At 44.4% G+C, this 23,456-nt stretch overlaps 1 protein-coding gene across 1 annotated transcript in view; it reads left to right on the top strand.

The window, feature by feature from the left end:
• Positions 1 to 3,466: 3,466 nt before the first annotated feature.
• The window catches only part of LOC8029641 (sodium- and chloride-dependent GABA transporter 1), a 130,836-nt gene continuing 110,846 nt past the window's right edge, over positions 3,467 to 23,456 (top strand). Inside the window, exon 1 of the mRNA XM_029993149.4 lies at positions 3,467 to 3,995. Coding sequence (XP_029849009.1) covers positions 3,785 to 3,995 — 211 coding nt within the window. The 5' untranslated portion in view covers positions 3,467 to 3,784. The remainder of the gene's footprint in view (positions 3,996 to 23,456) is intronic.

Here is a 23,456-nt window from a genome sequence, read left to right as displayed (position 1 = left end):
ATACCTAAACCATTTATAAAAGTAATACCTAAACCGCAAAGTGACAAGGTGTTGTCGTTTGTTCGCGAGGTGGATGACAGCTTTTGTTAAAATCCTACAAACGAGCAAGATATATTTGATATTTTCACTAGTCTAAAGAATGGTAAGAGCTGTGACGTTTGAAATAAAATTAAACCTATCAAATTCGTCCTAGATAGTATTGCACCATGCTTAGTACATATATGTAACTTCTCTTTCGCTTCTGGTAAGTTCCCTCAAAATATGACGCTGGCTAAAGTAATTACAAAGGAGGGGATAAAAAATACGTTGAACAATTATAGACCAATATCTGTTCTTCCCATTTTCCCAAGGGATTTAAGAAAATTATTTTTAAGCGCCTCGAATACTTTTTTACAAAACTTTTTGTATTAGCAGAGGTCCAGTTTGGCTTCCAAAAATCAAAATCTACAGAATCGGCCTTGTTATCACAAAAGTAAATTATACTGGAAAATATTGAAAAGTTACTACAAACAGTTGGAAGTTTGTGTTTGTCCGTCCTTTCTCGTTTTCTTCCTCAAGTTTAATTACTACAAACACTTCCTGTGTTTATCGACTTCAGTAAAGCCTTTGATTGCCTTAATCACACAACATGACTTGCAAATTTATATAAAAAAGATGTTCGCGGAATTTCATTTTTACTGTTTAAATCATATCTGGAGAACCGCCATCTATGATGTAGTAAATATAGCCAATCAAACTTAATTTATAACTTATGCAGACGACACCAGTCTTCTTTTCTCCGGAAAATATGCTGCTGAAGTTATCGCAATGGCAAACTTAGTTTTAAACAAATTTTGCTTGAGGTCGGACGTCCATGACTTCAAAATTAACAAATTGAAAGCCAAGGCAGTTTTATTTAGACTGGTCAATAAATTAGTTTATATGACAAATACTTTGAATCTCGGAACCGGATCAATTGAATTTGTGCGCAACACCACAAACTCTACGCGTATACTTTTATGAGCACATAAAACTATCATACTGAATATCTAACAAAAAAGCTTTCTCACATAGTCGGGGTTGTCGCTAAGTGCCAACCCTTCCTACCAGATAATATTAAATGCATTTTTTTATGTCTTGTTGAATTCAAAGTTGAATTATTGTCACCTAATTTGGGGTTAAACTACCAAAACAAACTTAAATAGCATTCTAATTCTAAAAAGCAAAAAAAAAAAAAAAAAAACGTTATGTAGCAGATGTTTTTGTATAATTATCATACAAAATCTTTATTTAACAGATACGAAGCAATTCACGTATAATATTTTCTTGAGTATCGCTCGCCTTTATTCAATTCACTTTTCATCTCTCACATTTGTGGAATTTTCGTACCACATTTCCGAACTCACTGAACATAGGAGCACCACCATTACACGTTATCCGGAGAAATGTTTGGTCACTCGTAATCGTACAAACTATATTCTATCGCTTCATCATAACATTCCGTCACTCTTAAATAAATGGTACCTTCAAAATAACAATTTTTTTATGCTTTCTAAAACAGATCTTCGCGCAAATCGTTTTATATCTGATAATAATTTCTACCTTCTTGGAGGCCATTTGTTGATTTGTTTGGTTTATCATTATTCCGTGTAAAATGTAAAATATGTAAAATATATATTTTCTTTCTTTTTTCTGAAGCTGCTGCTAAGACTGTAATGGCACCACAGACTCCGTCAAGCTGCTTTCAGAAGCTTTTTGTCCGGGGCTTCCACCGGTGTATACCTAGAAAATAAAGCATTGATTTTAAATAGCTTCACGCGCGCGAATCAACACGAGGCAGCCATGTTCGCAGAAAACAAATATTGATGAGGTACGACTATACGACACCTAGAGCGCACAGGAGTTGACCGAGCTCCGCAGACTGAAATACAACTTATTAAAAAAAAAAAAAAAAAAAACATTCGTTAAAAAGAAAAAGAACAAGTTGACACAGCTTCGAATGTAGCACAAAAACTAAACAATAAAATATATATATATATATATTTTTAGGAAACGTTAGTTAGAAATTGGTTAATACAGCTTTGTATGTATCCCCAAAAGCTGCGTGACATGCGCTCGACGTCTATTCGGCTATGTTATTTTGTGCTGAAACAAGAATCGTTAGCCCCCGTGGCGAGACCACGAGTTCTGAAGTCGTGTGACCTAAACAGCTATTTTGTCGAAAAACATGTGGTCCCTGTTAATCGTATCTTTACACGCGACGCCAGGAAGATTTTTTTATAGTGAAGGACGCGTATCGGATACACGACTACTTCTCAAATAGCCAGTCTAAAGATCTTTGTGGTAAAAAAAAAAAAAAAACTATCGATGGGTATTTTGTTCGCTGTAGTTTGTCCCACAGCGTGGACAGCTTGTTAGGCGCTAAAAGCAGGAAACCGATGAGGCGAGCGTCAGCCAAAGGCGAGGCGGGCTTCACTGCCACAATGGAGAAGTTGTGTACTGCGGGGAAGCCGAACTGCAACAAAGGCGACAGATCCGCTGGCTTGTCACTTGGGGTCTAACGCTCGAAGCAGTCGTGCGCAAAGATTGATTTGTTTGACTAGACACGATAACTAATATGACGTGTTTGGTCGGTCTGTACAGTTTAAAAACTGAGCTTCTCATCCTCCAGTCAAAACTGAGATTTCGTCGAAATGTGAGGACGTATGACTTTTTATAATTGTATAGTGGGAAGTTTTCTATGAAAGCAACCTAAATGAACTTGGAACAGACCAAAGCCCTGCAGTGGGGCTTTTTCAGCTTTAAATTCGATTAAGGCTAGGGGAAATGTAATAATTATATTCGTTTGAGTACTTTATGTATTTTTGATAATTTTCATTCAAAAAGGTTCCAATAAGACTCATTTTTTTGAAGCACTTGAGGACTATTCTGAATCTGCACGAAATCAGCTCATTGCACGTCTATGTTATTATCATGACACAACACAACTATTCAATGCAAATAAGCCTTACGTATAAATCATATGTATGTACTCAGAGATAAATATATTTCTCTGTTGCACGCGCATAGATTTAGTATCATTCAATTCTCCATAATATATTTCTTCTTTAAGTTTGCTTAATTTTTAGTTTTTGCAACGAACTCTTGGTAATTACAAAATAAAAAGACAAAACAAAAAAAAAAACACGTTAGCTGGTTTCGCAGTGAGTTAATTTGCTAGCAGGCTCAGTAGAAACAAAGTGACTTCTTCTATAAATGAAGCTACCGGCGCGTAGATCGAAGAGGTTACTAGGTGGTAGGTTATAAGCGAAACCGAAACCAAATTTGCCGCGATTTCGTCCCCGGAGGAAGCGGGGAAGAGTGCGACTCGACACGTGACCTTACCGACGCCGTCCCATTGGACGCGCGCCGTCTCTCCCACGTGACACCCATGCACCAATGAAACGGGGCGGCGCATCCGCCGATCGTCTGCTTCGCGCGACCGCCTAGCAGACGGCACTGCGTTCGGAAGCGAAGAGGGCCGTCTCTGGGTGCGCGTTTTTCTTTTTGTGATTGTTGTGGTGGTGACGGTGGTGTGAGTGCGTGTGAGTGCGTGTGTGTCTACCCCGCCAGAAACGACGCGAGAGAAAGAAAAACAAAAAAACGCGAAAAACACAACCAAAAACGGTGCAAAAAACGGGCCAGAGCAACGCCGCCACCACGGAGACATTGGAGCGCAGGTGACTACGTGACTCCGGTGGAGGATCAGTGAAGGTGGGCGCGGAATTTTCGGGGTTCCGTGCGTGCACAGGTGCCACCGGCAGCCATGTCGGATAAGAAGGGCTCGTACGAAATGAACAACTTCAAGGGAGGCGGGGACGGTGAAGATCCCGCCGGTGAGGTGTCCACAGAGCCAGCGTTGCCCGACCGCGGTCAGTGGGTCGGGAAGTTGGACTTTCTCATGTCCTGCGTGGGTTACGCCATCGGACTGGGAAACGTGTGGAGGTTTCCATACCTCTGCTACAAGAACGGGGGCGGTGAGTACTCCTCGAAGTTTCGTACTCCCCTGACAGGGTCAGAACGGCCAGGGCTTCGGTTGTCCCGTCTGCTTCCTACCTTCGACGACGTTTCGGCGTCTCGTGCAGGCAAAGCACGGCGGAAGGCACGGAGCGCGTACTCAAGGCCGGGCGTTCGAAAGAGCCACACAGGCGTTTTCACATTGCAAATGACTATATAGACAGCCGACAAAAACAGGACAAAAAAAAAAAAAAAAAATCGTTTCAAAAGAGTTATGTGACACTTCGTCAGTTTTCTTTGTTTCTTATTTTATTTTTCGGTCGTGTTCATTTAAAACTTCAGTTATAGAATGGGACCTGACATTTCAGATGGTCGCAGCGCCGGAATACGTAACAAACTGTTACTCGGGCGGAACAGAGGTTAGCAGGTGAAAAACTGTTTCATCTTTACTGACTGATCTTCGGAGGTCGTGCTTGTTTGTTGTGCGTTAGCTGTAGTGGTAGGAAGTTTGGAAGCTGCAAAGGACCCTTTATCTCCGGGAATTAATGATCTGACGTCCAAAGGCTCCAGCACGCCGGCATCACTGGCTATTTTAAAGTAAACCCCTAAGCACTAAAAATATAAATGAAAAAAAAAGTATTTGTTTTAAAATGGGGCAAGAGGAGCGCACCAGAACAATGAATCAATAATTTTACGCTTCGAATAAACTGCTTTTTTTTTCCTTCGATGTGCGTAGCTTTTTGAGTAAAGATGACGGACAGGTGCACGAAAACGTGACAAGGCACAACACTTTATATTTTGTTATTAAAAAAAAAGAAAAAGGGATTTCGTGTTCTTTGTAGTTATTAAATATATCTTTAAATACCGAATAGCCTCATTTTCATAGCCGCTACTTACACTTACAAAAAAAAAAAAAAAATCGCCCGAGTTTTTTTTTTTTTTTACTTTTGTTGGAGCTATTCATTACAGTTCGCAGCATAGTTGAACACACAATTGTTCTGCTTCGTTACTCAAGTTGCGCCCGCTTGCCATGCACGCAACACAACCAAACAAGCGAGGCAACTAAACAAAATGATTTGTGGTCTGGGGGCCCAGATTGAAACTTAGGGCAAGCCTCGGGTAAAACAAAGCGTAGTTCTGCTTTTCACCACATGAGCCGTACCGATCGAATCTCGAGGCGAATAAACGTTTCGCCTGGGAGAGTTATATTTATTATAGGTGCCATACTACGCAAGACGTGCACTTGTGTGTCGCACGTGTCCTCTAGCACCTTTTTCTTTTTTTTTCCCCCTTTTTTTAGCACGCCCTGTTTTATGTTTTCGAGGCTTTTAGTAGACCATATTTTATGGTTTCGCATTGCTAGCGAAAGCTCGTGCTGCCACTTTGAAGCGTGGATTGAGCGCGCGCGCCCTCTGGGCCCACTCTCGGCAGCTTACCACTTACTTACCAACTTACCAAAACTCTCTAATGAGTCAGTACCAACTAGCCCATTATTTAATCGTGAACGAGCTTGCGCGATGTCGTTTCTTTATTTATTTTTATTTTTTCGTCGAGATTTTTTGGTTTGAAGCGGTTTCATTGCGGCCTATTCAGGAGCCTTCTTTCTCTCGGACATCTGACTGGACTACTTAGTGGCTCGACGTAAAGCTACGCGGAGAGCAACTGCGTCTGCTTATTTTGCAGGGGTTGTGATGACGTCAGAACGAAGAGCTCTGATTACTTGCTTTGACGTAAAGGCACTATCCTTCAATCACCACAGCCCTTGCAAAAAAAAGCAGACGAACTTGCACTCAGCGTAGCTGCCTTTGTTTCAACACACCCTTCGAACGCGCAAAGAAAGCAGACGAACTTGCACTCAGCGTAGCTGCCTTTGTTTCAACACACCCTTCGAACGCGGAACGCTGGACGCCGCGTTTGTGCATTCGAACGCATTCGAAGTGTGATTAGAGACAACGTCTAACCATTCGAATCAGAGCTCCGCGTTCTACTCGTCTTCCCAGGAACGCGCCCGCATTCTACTCTTACCATTCTCGTTTTCCTCCTCTAATAAATGCGAGATTCTCCCGGCGTTCCCCGCTACGGCTAACGCGACAATTCACGCCCTGACACCCCAAACAAACGAGGCAAAAAGAAAAAGAAATTAGTAGGCACTTTACGGCGCTTGTAGCTGAATGCTTCTAAAATAGATCCGGCTATGCATGCCGCACAAGCTTTTTGGAATCCCGCCCGACGCTCGTTGGCTGCTTCCTCTTTCGCGCAATAAGCCTAACAGGCCTCCCCCCATAGCCGCCGCGCATCCGTTTGCTTTGTTCTTTTTTTTTTTTTTTTGTTATAATTTATTTACTTATTCTAGTTACCCAAGGCCGTGCTTTTCAAAACGAGGGGAACAAAATGTATAATGGCTTTTCCGCGCACTTTTTTTTTTTTATCAACAATATTGGACTATCTTTTGTGCATGTGCGAAATTTCTGCACCTGCGAAGGCAGACATTGTGCGCGCACAAACAAAGGCAGGGAAGCTTCTGCAGGCTGCTGAAATCCTACCCCTTTATGGCCGACGTAATAAGGAACACAATGAGGAGTGTCGCCGGGAATTCTAGAAGTCCAGTCTGGCTCGTGGTCGAGTTTCACCATACGGGAAATTGCTTGAAATATTATGTATATATATATATATATATATATATATATATATATATATATATATAACGCTCTGCGACGACACACTAATGCGTGCACATCATACAGTAAACGGTCTGCAAGCACTAGGGAGTTTTAGGGAACTGTTTTTGCCCATTCGATACGGACGATGGGCCCTCAGGTTTGAACTGCGCATGCGTGTTTCTTCCTTTTCTTACGGTTCTATCGCGTTGGTCATAGAAAAACTGTCTGCGGCCATGTTCGAAGTACATACATGTACACGAAGAAAAACTCCGAACTTGCGGGATAATGCCGCCGCAGACAATGCTGTCATCGTGCGGACTGCGAATGCACTGTAGTTTGTGTGACGTGCGACCGTTGTAACTACGGATTAAGAAATCCAAAGAGTCCACTTACCCGCAAAGCACTTGGTGAAACCCAATCGCTGCGGACCGCGAGGGGAGCTCGACTAATGACAAAACAAATAACGCCTTCAAACATAAAAAAAGAAAAGATTGTAATTTTTTAAGGTATTTTCGGACCCGCTTTTTTTCCGAGGCTCTACGATGGCCATGAAAAATGACGATATAAGACGATGTTTGAGTCGCAATTACAACGCTTGGCCGCTCCCCCAAAGAATATGCATTATATGCAATTGTATAGATGAGAAAAATGGTATTCATATTGATATAAAATAGGCATGAGTAAATTATTAATTGACCTTTTTCAGAGTTTGGCCAAGATCGTGGCGCGCCCTCGCGGAAATCGCTCGAAACACTTTTGGTGGCTCCGGGAACGTCTCTCCGTCGTCCGCGCCAGGCCTGGTTTGTCTCCCGGTTCATGTGTTTGCGTGTGTTCTCTAATGGCGTTGTTCCCTCCTTTACCAATTTGAACGTGTATTTCAGTCGTCGCTTCGCGTGCATATTTTCTTTGAAATGGCGGAGAAGAACATGGAGGATTAACAAAAGTCAATCTCTAGGATACAGAGGACCTTGTTCGTTTTTATACCTTCAGGGATGGATAGACCGCCGACGCCGCATCGGTTCTTACTTTCGACTCGGAGTCACTTCATAGTCACTTCGGTGTCGCGTCTTGCAAGCAACTAAAAATAGGGGTCTGCTTTCAAAACAAAGTCGCAGATGTTATGTAAGGAAAGTAATGGTGACCAGCTTGGATACCGACCCAACCATCTACCTTGTGTGGAGCTTGTGAGCTCCATTTATGATCCCCGGCCACTACAACCAGCTGATTTATCGCTTAAGTTATTCAAGCTTATCGCATCCGTCACTTCTCCGTCCTGTGTTCCGCGCGAGGGCACGGGACGTTGCCGTATTCGGGAATGTGTAAACAAACTCGGGCGGTGCGAAATCCGAGCCGTCTTGATATCGCGAAGGATTGTATGCACCGTCAAAAAGTAAGGAACGATATGTTCGAAACAATCCATCTTTGAATTCGGCACGTTTATGAACCTTCGACAAAGAGGGCCCAGCAAACAGATGGGTTCACGGTTGGTTGCCAAGAAGTTTCATCAAGGTTAGGTGTCTCCGTAAGGCTTAAATTCGTTTCGCTCGCTTTAAACGTTTTGTCAGCTTTTTTTTTTTTTTTTTTTAACGTGGCAAGACGCGAATGTGTGTGGCGCACGCCTGAAGAACGGAAAGCTTTATGTTGTTATTTTTTAATGGAGTACCGGGTACGGCATAATTACGTCGCACAACCTCGTTTGCACGTTTACTATTAACAAAAAATGGTCAAAGGGCAGGCGAGCTGGCGTAAGTTTAGCATGATGGAAAACTTGATACTATATGAATACATGAAATCTTGATGGAAGATCGAAGACAGGGGTGGAAAGAGTACTTCTTTCAAGAAGTCCTGTATCCGTCCCCGTCCTTGATGTTTTATCCTTTCATGTATTCGTATCTATTCACCAACACTCTCATTTTTAATTATTAAACCTGAGACTGAGGTAGGAAAAGGAAAACGCAAAGAAAAAACGGGCAACGTCTCAAGAGACGTTGCCTGTTCTTTTTCTGTGTCCTTTTGCGTTTACCTTTTCCTACCCCAATTTCAGGTATATCATCAGGTTCACATTTCTGTATTTTAGTTAAAAGCAGAATGTACCGCTTTCACATTGATGATCCAGCCACCTGACAAGGGGGACTCTCGTCATAGGCTTTTGAAAGCAGGGCAAAAAGGGCGGGGTGTTTGACATCGGGTGCTTTCATGGACCACCCGCCAAAAGCTACAAGAACCTTATGAAATTTGGCATTTTAACAATGTTTACTTCTACTTGTGCAACTTTCTGCTGCGCGCTGGTGAGGCATGACGACTATGAAGCCAGGCCTCGAGAATACCGGAGGAGTCAAGCATAACCAGCACTGTCTGAGCGACCGAGCGGGCGAGAGAGCCACCAAAAATGGCGCCTTTCCTTTTTTCCTCTTCTCTCAGAGTCGGCGCATGCGCCCAGCGATCTCTGAAAAAGGTCAATTCAGCTCGGTTGTCGTTTTCGGCCGTACATGGTTTTGGTGGTACAAATGGGTAGAGTTTATAATATGACCGATTTGTTTAAACTTTTTGAAGTTCTATAGATACAGAGTGCTTTCTTTGATTATCGAGGCTCTTTTTCTTTATTTCCGTCTTCGTCTAAGAGTTATATTTTCTGCAAAATATGTTTCATGGGAGGAAATGCAGAATAAATTTCAACGACGACTGTTCGGTTTTTACGCCTGAAACTTGAAACAGTTATTGATAGGTATAGATTCAAAATGTGTGCTGAATTTTATAAAGATTAGTGCTCAACGTTCGTTGTAAGGCTCTAGTAAAAATAGTATAAAATGGCAAAAAGAGGCAAACATTGTTTCGTAGTACAAATGCCCCGCCGCTAGGTGTAAACACGAAGTAGCCATATTTCTGGCAGACGAACTTCAATATATGCTCGTTTGCATATCGTAGCCTTTTTTTTTTTTTTTTTTTTTCAAATTTCGCGTTTTGATTTTTTGTGTAGATGTTTGAACTTAGAGCAAAAAATTCATGTTATTTAAATGCAAAAATGTAATTTAATATATATATTTGATCAGGTGATAGCTGTACGAATTAGCAGCTTCTGATTTCAGGAAACGTCGCCTAGTTTTGTCCGTTGTAAAGAATGAACATAATAACAGGTTCTTTAGGAGGTGTTATTTGAGGTGTTATGGTCGCTTGAGCCACCTGTTGAGTTGTGATCAAAATTGAAGAACTACTTCTTCAGGAAAATTCCAAGGGCGGCGCTGATTTTGCCCTTCGACGCTTTTCAAGAGCTACACATGACTGATCTTCACTTTTTCTTCCTTTCATTTCGTAGACTTTCACTTCATCCTTGTAATCGCGAGACAAGTTGTCGAGTTTGTTTTTTACACAACAGTATTATGTCCACAAACTTGTTGGAGTTAATTTGTATTACCCAGTTTGGTGGCTGGACATGTTATAGTGAGGCAACAACAGAAAGCCAGTTGTTGCGACTCAAATCTGGCACTCAGGAATACTGTAGTTTCTTTTTTCCGCGACGTGCTATACCAAAAGCGTCGCACAATCGGCGAAACGCATACTATAGATGGTCTTTTTTTGGATCCATTGAAAATAAGAGTAATGTCAGACGGAGAACGCTGATGATGTTGGTTTGAGAATGCGACGATTCCAACTTTTCAATCTGCTTTTTATGACTACCATGGAACTTGCCCTTCGCAACTGATGATAAGCAGCCGGGATGACACACTCCCCTTGAGATTTCATCGCTCTTCTCTTTAAAGCCCCATTCACACGGTGCGATTTTAACAGTGATTTCGCATAGGTGCGACATTGAGTACCCCAGCTTCCAGCATGCTGTTTTTGCCGCATAAGCGACGTCGCAACTGAAAAACTGCAGGTAAAATCGCATCATGTGAATCAGGCTTAAGGCTTGTTTACACATCTGCGTTGGTTGCGTTCGCATGCAACCGAAACGACCGTAACGACAAAGTCACCACGACAAGTATTTTGCCGTAGACAGCATGGCGAGCGATGCAAGGGGTAAATAGCTTCGCGAAGCAATTAATGAGTCACGTTTGTTGCGGTGTTTTGGTCGTTACGGTCATTTCGGTTGCATACGAACGCTACCGTTGCAAATGAGGGAACCGACCTTTACGTTTTTCTTGCAAGCGCCCGCAAACAGCGTTTCGAAATAAAACTCAACGAGTTCGCATTGCTACCCTGCCATGTTCTTCTATGGCCTCTAGTCAAACTAAAACGTAGCTTCTTTTTGTTGTCGTTGCTAATCTTCTTTTTGTAGAGCAAACGGGATTGCTTCTAGTCTCACGGGGGTGCGACCAGACTATACTACCTGGGCCACCCTGAATAACCCTTCCACGACCACTGTGATTAGCAGTATGCCAATTATATTCACGTGAAATAACTGGAGTGTGCGGTGAGGTTGAGGACCTCCTCAGAAAGACTTAAAGCGCTGTAGCAAGGGGGCTACAGGCCCCCTCGAGCCGCGGTAGTCCCTCTACGAAGGCCGTAAGAGATTGCGTCTTTTTCCTCAAGCCCACCCATTGTTCTTCCAACTGGTGAAGGAGGCAAGCGCTTGCTCATTGGCACACTTTCAAACCTGAACACACGAGGAGAAAAACGCAGAGGGAGAACTAGTGCCGCTGAATTGAGGAATGCTCTATGCTCGAACCACGACGCCGCCCGTTTCGATCTGGATAAGCATCGTACCGGCCTCAGTTGTCAATTCACAACTTCTCAGTTGTCCATTGTGAATATGTCCTCGCATGGGGGATTTTCTGGCCAATATTGTTGCATGAGTATGGCCAATTACCTAAGATTAATACTTTGCATGTGAGCTTAACGATATTTAAAATTGTGCTCAATGCGAAGTAAAAGTTACTCCGCAATAAAGTTTGCTCTTTTACGACGCACATTTAACAATATTAAAGTTTCACTTCGGGGTATATAAACACAATTTTATATATTATATTTATATTTTATGACATGCCTATATCGTACTTTAATAGTAAGAAAAATAAAGCAAATAAAAATATTGGGTTAAAATTGATTATTAATTTGCTACTTTTTTCAAAGATTCGCTCGTTCAAACGCATACAACTTAATTTATTTCGCACATATAATGTAAAATGTATATGCAATAAAAATGACTAAATTTGAACATTCTGCTGTTATGAATTCCATTAAAATATCTTATATTGGTCACAGGCAGACTTGTACGCTACTGATTAATCAAATTAATAATAGTCAAACAGTTTTTGGAGTAATTTTGTGATCATTTGAATTTGTGCATTAGGTAGTATTAGCAAAAGTAATTTCATCACTTTTTGAAGCAATAAACTTACTTGTAACCATTACTAACGTTTCAACGAGTATACTTGGGTCCCACTAGTGCCAGTGAACTCGTGTAAAGTGAAAACCATTCCAGCTGAATATCGTTCCACCGCCCCTGTAAGTCCAGACGTAGCCGATGCTATACCAGCGCGAGCTCCGGATTATCAGCCTCCTGCCAAGCACGCGTGCTCGTGCAGTCTAAGCACTGTGCAGGGTCACATGCTCGCGCTCGTAGCATTGGCCGTGTCCGGACTTCGTTGAAACGAAGTAGCCGGAACCATGGCCGGAATATCGGTGCCCCCAGCCATACCACACTTTCTTCATTTTCTCGGCCACACGAGTTGGCATCGCCATCTACGGTTGATTTTGAAGCTTCTTCAAGATGGCCGCCACAGCAGTGTATGCGTACACACCACAGCTTGGAACATGTGGAGGGAAGGCTGGTTTACTTACAAAACTCATAGATGGTGCAAGTTCAATTCCCACCCCTGCCCGTTTCGATTTGGACGAGCATCCTACCGGCCTACTGTTATGCACCCTAGGGGGCCCTCATGTGCGTTAATTCCTAGGCTAGCAGTCGTGTACTGCACTGGCTAAATGTGTCATCTAAAGTGTCGCCATACGTCGATGAAAGCAAACTAACCTTACGCTGTCTAAAAACAGCGTAAGGTTTTACATTATTTTGTCTTGATGGGGAAGGGGAGGGGTGCATGTATCTTCATCTTGCCGAAATGAAACTCGCACGACGCCCTTTTTCACTCAAGAAAACCGCCGGAGGCCTGTATGAAACTCTTCAACACCTCGGATACCCCCGTTAACAATATCCGATAACGACACGATGTAGTATGCGCGAAGGCGACGACGGAGTATCGGTCATCGTTATCGGAGTCATCGGCACGGTCCACTTGAACTGTCTAATAGTCCATTATAAGTGCAGGTATCAAGGCCTATGTACATAAAAGAGGTCAAAAGCAGCGAAATAGTGTGGCATCTCGTACAAACGCCCCACTCTAAAACTGATAAACCGACACCGGGAAAAAAAAAAAAAAAAAATTCAGCAGCAAAAACTTTCGGGTGCTTCGTCAAGTGTTTGATCGACGGCTGATTGTACAGAAATGCAATACTTGTTGGCCTGATTGGAGATCTGCAGTATTTTTTGAGCAAAGAAAAAGATTGTTCAAAAGGAGTCTCGAAAGAGACTATCAGAACCACGACTGTAGGCAATTGAATCAGCCAGCCGTCGATCACACTAGACGAAGCGACCCCGACGTTTTTTCCTGCTGTAAATTTTTTTTTTCCGGTGTCCGTTTATCAGAGATAGTGCTGCTCTGCATCATTGCCTCAGTAAGCGTTTCAGCTTTGAAGTTTCCATCTCCGAAGATTGTGCAACTATACAGCAGAGAATGCTCGACCGTTACGAACTGCGAGATGTAGCACCATCTATATACTGTTATACGTTCCCATCCACGCAGAAATTAAAATAGTGCAAAAGAAAAAAGAAAAAAAAAAGAACCCTGTGGAATTTAGAATTTAAGGCATGTCTCTAAATAAAATCGGCACGCCCGGCCCCCAGCACGGATGCCTTCAGTCATTCGTGCTTTGGCTGCTCGGTGCACGCACACGACTTCGAAGCGTTGTCGAAGCTTGGGCGCTCGCGCGGAAGGACGGGTAACTGAACCTCCTTCGCACCGTTCTCACCTTATCGGGGACCATTAAAGACACACGGTCACAGAGGTACGTTTCGAAACTCGGGTAACATTTCGTACTGCGCATGCGCACAGGTCGTCTCACCTGCTGCAGGGTTCCGGTTCACTTAACGGGTTTCGGGGAGCGTCGAAGGACGGCGAAAACAGTGATTTCCCTACACATCCCTAAAAAAAAGGGGGGGGGGTGCACCCCCCCCCCCTTTTCTTTGTTTTTTCTGAAGGCACCCCCTCAAAGGAGCTGTGCAACGATTTTAACGTTGAAAGAATTTGCATCTTCTACTTTTGACATTGTTTATCTTGTCACACAGGACAGAAAACACATTTTCTTGCTTCTAAATGTTGCGGTTCCGCCGCGTAATCGCGAGGTAAAAAATTAGAATTTTTCCCGACTTGCAGCCGCTAGCGGCGGCCGTGAGAACCACGCGGGATGACGTCAATGGGGGACATGTAAAAAGATAAGAAGTTGTGCAAATACCTGCTCGATAAAAGGTAATTTTTTTCTATAAATCTTGTCGTTCCAACATATATATAAATGCGTCAAAAACCTGGTATCATCGACACAGATTTTATTATACGGAGTTTTAGTGGCGCCATCTATCCGACGTCAACAAAACCTTCAGCTCTCTCTGCTACCGCGAACAGCCGCCAGAAGCCGGAGGGGGACGAGATGGCCGGACCCGGATGAGACTTTCTTCCTTTCGTCTTGTTGATCGCGCAGGGCAAGCACGTGGTCACGTGGTCGCAAGCGGGTGAGTTCTCGCCGCTCATTGATGGCTCTAGAGAGAGAGCTTCACCGGAACTCCGCGCGTCCCCCGTTGACGTCACAGCGCACGTGACTCGAAAGATGGCGAAGGAGTTGAGAGGTGCCGAAAACCTTAACCTTTGTCAATTTTTAAAATAAAAACTAGGACATGCAGGCAAAAGCGGTTTTTGTCCTTTACTTCAGAACGGTCGAGACACCAGCTCCCAGATTATTTAAGCAGAGCACTGAAATTGTTGCACAGCTCCTTCAATTCACGACTCCTCCATCCTCAATGCCGCCCTAACCCCCCCCCCCCCCCTCTAAAAATTTAAACACCCCCGCTAATTTCAATTTCCTGGGGAAACCCCTGGGCGAAAAAGGGCTTACCAAACTATCAAAGAAGTTTAGTACGTCGTTCCGATAACGATACTCGATACTTCGCCGACACCATGCACCGTATAATCGTTATCGGAGTAATCGGAACGATCTACATAAACTCCCTATTAATGCTCGAGAATACCGTATATTGGACGCGTAATGGGGAGTTTTAGGGAACCGTTTTCGCACGTCCGATACTGTACGATGGGCCCTCCGGTACAAACTGCGCATGCGCTGCCGCAGAAGACTCTCACGTGCACAGTTCGTACCGGTCGGCCAATCTTGTACCTTATCGGATGTGTAAAAAACGGCTCCCTAAAAATCCCTAATGTCGAGAGCCGCGCAACAAAATAAGAGGCGCGCAGCGCCGCCTGTTTTGTGGCGTGACTGTTTTATTAGAAGCGCGTGTTCGATATATCCGATGTGTCGTTCGATATATGCGATGTATCGAAGTTCGATATATGCGATGTATCTCGGAAAGGGACCCCCTGGTAGCCTCACAAAGAGATTCGAAATCTCGAGAGAAACGACAGATTTCACCTCTGAGGTTTCGGCGCGATTTTACTTCACTCGTTTATTGCCAACTTCCACCGAACGTGTTCCGTTCAGACTTTTGAAACTCACATACATGGATGTCAACATTCGGGTATGTCCGTAGTTTCGGAGGAGAAAATTTGCTTTTCGGAAACTATTAGCAAATTTTAGAGTAGCGCACGCAAAAAGTGTCGCAAAGAAGTAGCATCGTCGCCACTGCGCTTGCGCCGAGCCAAAAACCGCGTTTTGAATTGGCGAAGTAGCCGCGGCGTTATTTCTTCGCGTAAACAAAGCTTTTGCGTACGCGACTCGAACCCTCTAACGGTCGTCACCGTATTATCGACGGTGGTTACAGATTTGTAAGTGCCCGCCCAAACGCGAAACTGCGCGCACCGCAGGAGCTGTTTCTATTTGCTTTGTGTTTGGCGAACGGCGACGTAAACGTTATGTTCGCACGGTGTTTCGCTCTGGGCTACTTTGAAACTCGACGCACCGCTCACGTGAGGCTCGCTTCGCATACCGGCTGCTCTGGCGGTAGTGCCAATAGGAAGTTTTCGTCGATTGTTCTCGCCGTCCCGCCACGCTGTCGTCAACCCGCTACGATACCCGCAAGTCCAGTGTCAAGGCCATCGGCGCGCAGGCGCAGCAGCGGCTTCTTCGTTGCGGAGGGCTTAGCAGAGGGGGACACGCGGTCTACGAAAGCTCCCTAAGGGCACTGCCTCTTTGGATTCAAACTTCCGACGCTTTTTTGAAGTAAACTCGGAGGGTGGGAGCTCATCAGCCGACGGAGGTTTTCTGTAAAGTACATCCGGTTAGGAATCTGAAGCTGCTGGGATGTCGCGGAAGCGCGCGCGCCAAAAGGAAACCAAATGAAAGAAAGGAGACAAGTTTTCGTCTTCATTATTTTTTTTTTTTTACTTTATGCTTTTATAAACCTAAACAGCTTGCAAGCATGTTACGTGCTCTCGCTAGATGTATAAGAAAAAAAAACTGTCCATTGACCCTTTCTTTGTACAGTTATTATGGAAAGAAAATCTGACCACTAATAAACATCTTTCGAAGAAAAAAATAACTGGACCGTTAAATGTTTAAAGGCCTGTCCAGACACTTGCGTCTGCTTACGACCGAGGTCTTGTGACCTCCCACGACGATAGAACACACCGGAACGCTATCGCCATCTGTGAGGTGACCCTGAAACTGCATTGCACTAAAGAAATGGTTTTGGGGTATTCGCAAGATCAAATGTATACGTACTATCTATGAGAAATGATCTTTTATACCATTCTAAAAGAAAAAAAAAACGAAAAAAAAAAAACCGAACCTCTAAAAAAGTAGGATACGAAAATGCCGAGTGTTCCACGTGTGTTCCACGAGTGTTCCGGACGACTCGCGTCAAGGTGCTGGTGTAACACCGAGGAAGATGGGCGGACAGGAACAGTGAAGAATATTGTAAGGGAAAGGGAGAGAGAAATGGGGGACACAATGATGTTAGAAGCGAAGGAATATTTGATAATTCTAGAGGTAGCGCGGTTATTGTTTAAGGCAAGGGCAGGGGTTTTCAGAACCAGGATGTATAGGGCCGAATTTCAAAAGGTAGATACACCATACACGGTGTGTGGGGAGGAAGGAGTTGAAACACTGGAGCATGTCAGTATGAAACGTGGAGGGCTGGGTCACCCAGTGGCATCACGCGGAGGGGCTGACTTCCTCGGGGCTCTGGGATTTGATGAGAACGGTGAAACAATCCGTCTTCAAGAGGTAGAAATCTTTAAAGAAAAAAGAAAAAGGAAAAAGATGAGACGAATGGTGGCGAAAGTGGAGGGACGGATTGTTCATATTAGTCCAAATTTAACGTTGAACTAAAAGCACTACTTGGCTAGGTGGCGCAAGTCACCATCCCCATTCAAAGGAAATAGCCTCCCTCCATTTAACAGTAAGATATAATAAATGGTTTAAAGGCACACTGTCGTAAGCTGTTGCAAGTGTGTGAACCAAATTTAAAACTCGTCATTCGTATACGAACGTGGGGAAAAAAAGAAAAAAAGAAAAAAAAAGAAAAGAATTATCACAATTATGGTGCCTGGAACGCGTCTCCGACCGGTGTGTTTACCGCGTCCAAAAAAGTGGTCCCTCGACTTCCGTCTGATGACGTCATACAAGCGTCATGCTGTTGCCAGTTGCGATCCTGGCGGCGTCTCAATAGCTGTGGTGAACGTGACCGACGCCTGTTGTGCTGCAGGTCGCTTTCCAGCGTGACAGACCACGGAAGTTTCGGCAGCCAGAAGTTGGAACGCCGCGACGGCAGCGACACTCTCGTTCGCTCGTGCTTTTTGCCGGCATTTCTGCGACCAACTGCCAGGATCGCGGTATCCGACAGCAGGACACCCCGGCTTGTATGACGTGATTTGTTGCCCTTCGGGGCCACTTTTGATCTATGGACGGGATAGGACGCTACACACACCAGTCCGAGACGAGCTCCAGGCTCCACAACACGTACTACTATACTCAATTTCACCAATTTTCTCTTTTATGTAGAACGTAGATAATGTAGATATGTGTAAGTGCATTTTATATTAGATCTACTTTTATCTTATCAAGACGTGCAACGTTTCAAACGCCAAAGGCATCGCTTCTTCCTCGACAACCAAATCTTCTAAGCACTATTTCGCGCGGCGTATGAACAATGCGCAAAACTTTTTTTTTTCTCTTGAGGTGAAAACGAGCACTGTTGAGACCGGTTATAACGAAGTCAACGAGAATCGGAAATCCTTCGCTATATCCGCTATTTTGTTATAACAGACTTCGGTTATAACGAAGTGCAAAAGGGAATGGGAAAGCGGGATCGATTCACTGTAGCATCTATTTCGTTATAGCCAACTTCGGTTATAAGTTATAACGAAGGGTAAAAAGGAATGGGAAATCGTGATCGCTTCGCTGTAACCGCTAATTCGTTATAACCTATTTCGTTATAACCGGTCTCGACAGTATAGAGGTACACTCAAGTTTGCTGTACGAATGTCATGATACTGCGGATACAGACGCTTTGCACACGCGCCAGATTACAGCCGCCATTGCTGACCTTCTCTCGTCTTACCGAGATGCCCAGCCACTGAAACGGGTGTTGACGGGCCTCCACAAAGTTCGATGCTGGGGAGAAGGACGAGGTAGAATCTAAAATGGCGATGACCTATGCGGCTGTGGTAAGGATGAAGTGAAGTTGGCGGAATAGGAGAAAATAAACACTGAAGGTAGGTTATGGCGGCGCCCATGCCCAGCTGCTGCAAAGTGTCTATATATACTTGTAGTCAGTTCGCCTTGAAGTGTAAGCTTCCTATGTTCCCAGTGGGAGCAGTTTGGTCCGTGCAGTGCGGCCGTTGCTTACTTGGGGGTAAGCAGCGGGCTATGATTACACGCCGGCAAGCACCGTTCTTTACTGTCGAAACCATCAGCACTGGAAACTAATCTCGAGATCAATAAGTCTGCGAGCCGCAACGCTGCCACACACCGCATACCCCGCAAAGTCTTCGAAAGCAATTCGGAAACCCAATTTTGCGACAGTTTTTGTTGTTGTTTTGTTTGTTTTCGTATTGAACAAAGGAGAATCGATAGTCCATTCGATAAAACAACAATGTGTGAAAACATATATTTTTAAGGAAAAGTTTCTACATTGCTTATTAGAAAGTAAGACGAGAACAATAATATATAAGTTCTACCTATAGCTAAATTTTCAAATAATATTTGTCTGCTGTTCGAAACGATATATACATAGCAAGATACAGTACAACGATGAATATTAGAGTGTAGAGCGTTTCAATTACTGTTTTGAATTGTTTCTTCAACTTTTTTCGTTGGTCCGATGAATGGTATTGTTTTTTTACTTTCTCTTTTTATATTTTATGTGAAATTTTATCTTTACTGCGAACCTCTACCCGATACTTGTCACAGCCCCTGTTAGGGGTGAACAATACTAATACATTAATAAATATAAGCAAATAAAATCGGACAACATCGGCGTTTTAGTTAAGCTTAGTGAAGCAATTGCTTTCGTCATTTAGATTTTTTTTTTTAACGTTGCTATTTATAAGTACAGCGGTAATTACACTTGTCCATAACGCGGGCGTGCGGCTTTCTCCGGCGAGCGCTCAACAGGTGGCATTGGCGGGAACTAATCTAGTCACGTGAGGCAACATGGAACGTCCCACTAGAGGGGTGTCCTGTGAATAATTTTAAAGACAGGGCATCGTGATTTCCGTTTTTGTTTACGGTGACATTGTCGATAAGCGCTCGGGCTTTGTATTTAACGTGAAACGTCCTTTGGTTAGGTGTTCGGCATTTCGTGAATACAAAAATTGAAGCCTGGATAAATGCGTGCCCGCAAGACTCGACACTGATTGGCTGACGGTCGGGAGAGGAGGAGGAGGCTAGTGATCGACGCCGATTGGTTAGCGGTCAGGTCATGTTGCCAGGGGTGGGGTGAGGAGGGGTAGGTGGGGAGGCGGGGTGGGAGAGGAGGAGTGAGGTAGAATGCTCTGGAAGATCACCAGGGTCATCATTTCAAGAGTGCCCATGCCACGCGTTAAATTATCTGGCGAAGAGCGCCGTGAACGTAGGCGTCTGTCTGAACAGGCTGGACGTGCCGCTAAACGAGGATATAAGCGTTTATGATGCTAGAAGTTCGTTTCACGTATACAACACAATTGCCTAGAAATTTGCCATACATTTGTTTCTTTATTTTGTTTTCTATTGATAAGGTTTTGCGACGTTTGCGAAGAGTGCGATATAGCAGCCTCCCGCGTTCTGCGGCCCCAGAAAGAGCGGGCAGGACATTCCTGGAGCGAGATGTTTCATGTTGCCCTAAGGGACCAGATTAGTTGTCGCGAATAGCATCAGTCGAGCGCTCGCCGTAAAAAGCCACGCTCGTGTTATGGACAAGTCTGATTACTACTGTACAACCGCGAGCTGCAAATAATGCAGATACTGGTCATCATTACGTAGTATTCTGACCTGAAAGCTTGATCCGAGCAAAGGAAGGAACGTATATACTGCTCCAGTTAGCGGGAAAATGACAACGCCGCTATTTCGCATTTTTAATTTATACTTCAATTCGACGCTTTATTTTTCAAGCTCGGAGTCGATTGAGAGATAAAAGAGGATTGTGATATTACCTTACGCAGGCAGCAGCTTTCATAACGCATTGCAAGTACATTGCACGTGATATGACACATCGCATGTAAAAAGGCAAACAAAACACACACACACACACACGTAATACTGGAGAGAGAAGGAGAAGAGAACGTGTGGAGACGTCGGAGAAACTAGCCGTGGTTGGAAGGACTAGAAGGCTAGCTGCTTTTGCCTGTATACCGCACTATCTCTCTCCAATGCAGAGCGAGCAAGAACGTCGTCTGCTCCGAACGCCGGAGTTGGGTATTTTAACGCTAGACCCCGATTCTCGAGCTAATTGCCCCGTAGCTCATACCCCAGGAAGGACCGTCATGTACTCGATGTACCTTTCGGACGCCACGACCATTTGAAGAGCCGAGAACGAGACGACGCAGGTGTACATCCCTGATGGGGGTAAAAGGGTGAAGAAGAAACAGTTTTCGGATCTCATTAGATTGGACAAGGACAGGTGTATAAACTACACCGGACGAGCGGACGAGGCCAATGAAGCGGTGCCGAAAGGGCAACGTCAAGGCCCGCGTCGACTTTCAGCGCGTAATTTATCAACGACTAAACCAATGAAGCGCAGGGCAAGAGTCATGACCTCGCGCTTTTAGTTTTCAGCCCCTGACACCTATAATGTTGCTCCGCTTTGCCATCAAAATATCTCTAATGGATTTCGTTCGGGGCTCAGGCGGGTAATAGAAAACGACTCGCACATCTTCCCCTCCAAAACGCGGCGAACCTACGCGGCCATTTTATATACGAGCCATTTAACGACCGCACGTCTCGCGTGGCGCAACGTGTCGTATACTTTAGGCTACCCCTGCGTGCTCGGAATTTATGTCGTCGATTAGAACAAGCGACGAAGACTCGGGAAGCCTGCTTCAGACCTTCACTCGGGCTGACCCGGCGTAACCCGTTGTAACCCTCGGTTTCGAAATGCCAGGCCGTGTTCATTCATCCGGCCGTCGGGTAAATTGCGATTTCCTCGTGACGTGGTTGCAGATAAGGGACAGATTTGGCGACGATTCAAAGGCTCGCTGTACTCTACCGGTCATGCCTAAGCTGACAGTGCGGTGGGAGCTCTATGCGCTCGCCGGAGCGTATATTCGGAAAGGCTTGTGATGTAAGGCCCGATTCACATGGCGCGGTTTTATTTGCGACTTCGCAAGTGCGGTGATAAACACCGCAACTTGCACAACGTCTTTTTTTTTTTTTGCCGCACGAGCGACGTTTTAACTGCGAAATTGCGAGTAAAATCGCCCCGTGTGAATTTAAGTCGACGCGTCCATTTTCACACTGTGGTGGGCGCGTTTCCATAAACATCACATCGTCCGGTATCGATCCTTTATTCTGCTAATATAATGTTTTACAATAAAGTAATAAAAGTATCCATGTATGCCTAATGAAAAAAAAAAAAATCTGTAACAGAACATAAAAATGAGCAACACACCAATGCAATACCCGAGAGATGCCCCGCCCCCTATTTTTGGCATGATTTGCTATTTTTTGTTTTCAAAAACACCGAAAGATAGCCCACTTCCAGTAGTTGCAGCGCCCCGGCCAATGGTGACCTCGGCAAAAACGGTGTTACAAGCTTTTCTCTGGATACGTCTTGCCGGACCAATCAATCACCTCTCTTTCATCGCCAGGTCCCGCTCTTTGCGCGTGAGTTTGGTCACGTGGTGAAAGGAAGTCGCGTGACTGGCTCAACGAGCACTCGTAGCTTCCGCCACACTGTCAGCTCATCGGCTAAGCGGAGTGGGTAGACGCCCAGATGGCGTGGCGCTGGGAGGGGAGTCACAATGAGAAACGCGCGTTTGTTTAGCATCTCATTCACGTCTGCGGGATCGCTTGCAACATCGTTTGCATGATAGGGCGATGAGTAACTTCCTGTTCTTTGTCGCTGCATCACGCAAATGTTTTTTTTCCTCCTTTGGTTGTAAGTTGTAACGTGTCGCGTGGTTTCTTTTCTCGGCAACGACCCAAGATGTGCGCTAAGTTAACTGTCTTCTGAAAATAATAATAAAAGCTGACTTATATTTAGCATTTGAATTTTGCTAAGGTATCAATCCTATAATTTTGCTATTCAAATGTTTTACAATAAAGATATAGAAGTATTCACGCATGCTTAACGTCATTTTGTTTTTAATGAGCCAGAAATGAGCAAAATGCGAATGCAATGAAAACCAAATAGGAAGGCTGTAGTTTTAGTCAAACGTATACTAAACAGACAAATCGATGAAGAACTTGGACAATTTTAAACGTAAATTTACCTTATAGCCATACACATACGGGGACCGGCCGTTTAAGGACCAGCACATCTGGAACTCCTCGCAAGTTTCGAATTCACAACGCACATACCTGAAATGGGGCACGCTAACGTCGTTTCGCAAGAAGTTTCAGGTCTTTTTTTTTTTCTATTATGGCTCAACTCAAAGGGGGTGAAGTATTAAAGATGGAGCAAAATCAGAGGCCGTCTATTTCCCATGTCCTATACCAGCCTGTTTTTCTTCTGATCACTAGTTTTCGTGCTCGCTCCGGGGAGGCTCGCTGAACGCAAAAACTCCGACAACGGTATAGTAGGAGCCGGTTTCGAGCAGAATAATCGCGATAAGTAATAGTTTGTACGAACTATATGAACGATGGCCACCTGGGAGCAAGCTCGCAAACCAATGCGGAGAACAAGAGTCGTCTGCTTTTTGCGCAAGGGTAGCGTTGACGTCAGAACGACGCCGAGCTCTTATTGGCTGATTGAAAAAAAAAAAAATAGTGGGTAGACCTCAAGGCAGCTAGCATTGAGGTCTACCCACTATTTTTTCAATTCAAGCCAATCAGACCCCGCGTCGTTCTCTGGCGTCATCGCATTGCAAGAAGCAGACGACTTGTTTTTCGCATATGCAGACGACAAACAGGCTGGTGTAGGACGCAGGAAATGCACGCGGCTGCCGTTTTGGTCCCATGTTT

This window comes from Ixodes scapularis, unplaced genomic scaffold, assembly GCF_016920785.2.
Source record: "Ixodes scapularis isolate PalLabHiFi unplaced genomic scaffold, ASM1692078v2 PGA_scaffold8__174_contigs__length_109621045, whole genome shotgun sequence".
NCBI lineage: Eukaryota > Metazoa > Arthropoda > Arachnida > Ixodida > Ixodidae > Ixodes > Ixodes scapularis.
The sequence above is the reverse complement of the archived record's forward strand: the minus strand, read 5'-3'. Positions and strand labels throughout refer to the sequence as shown.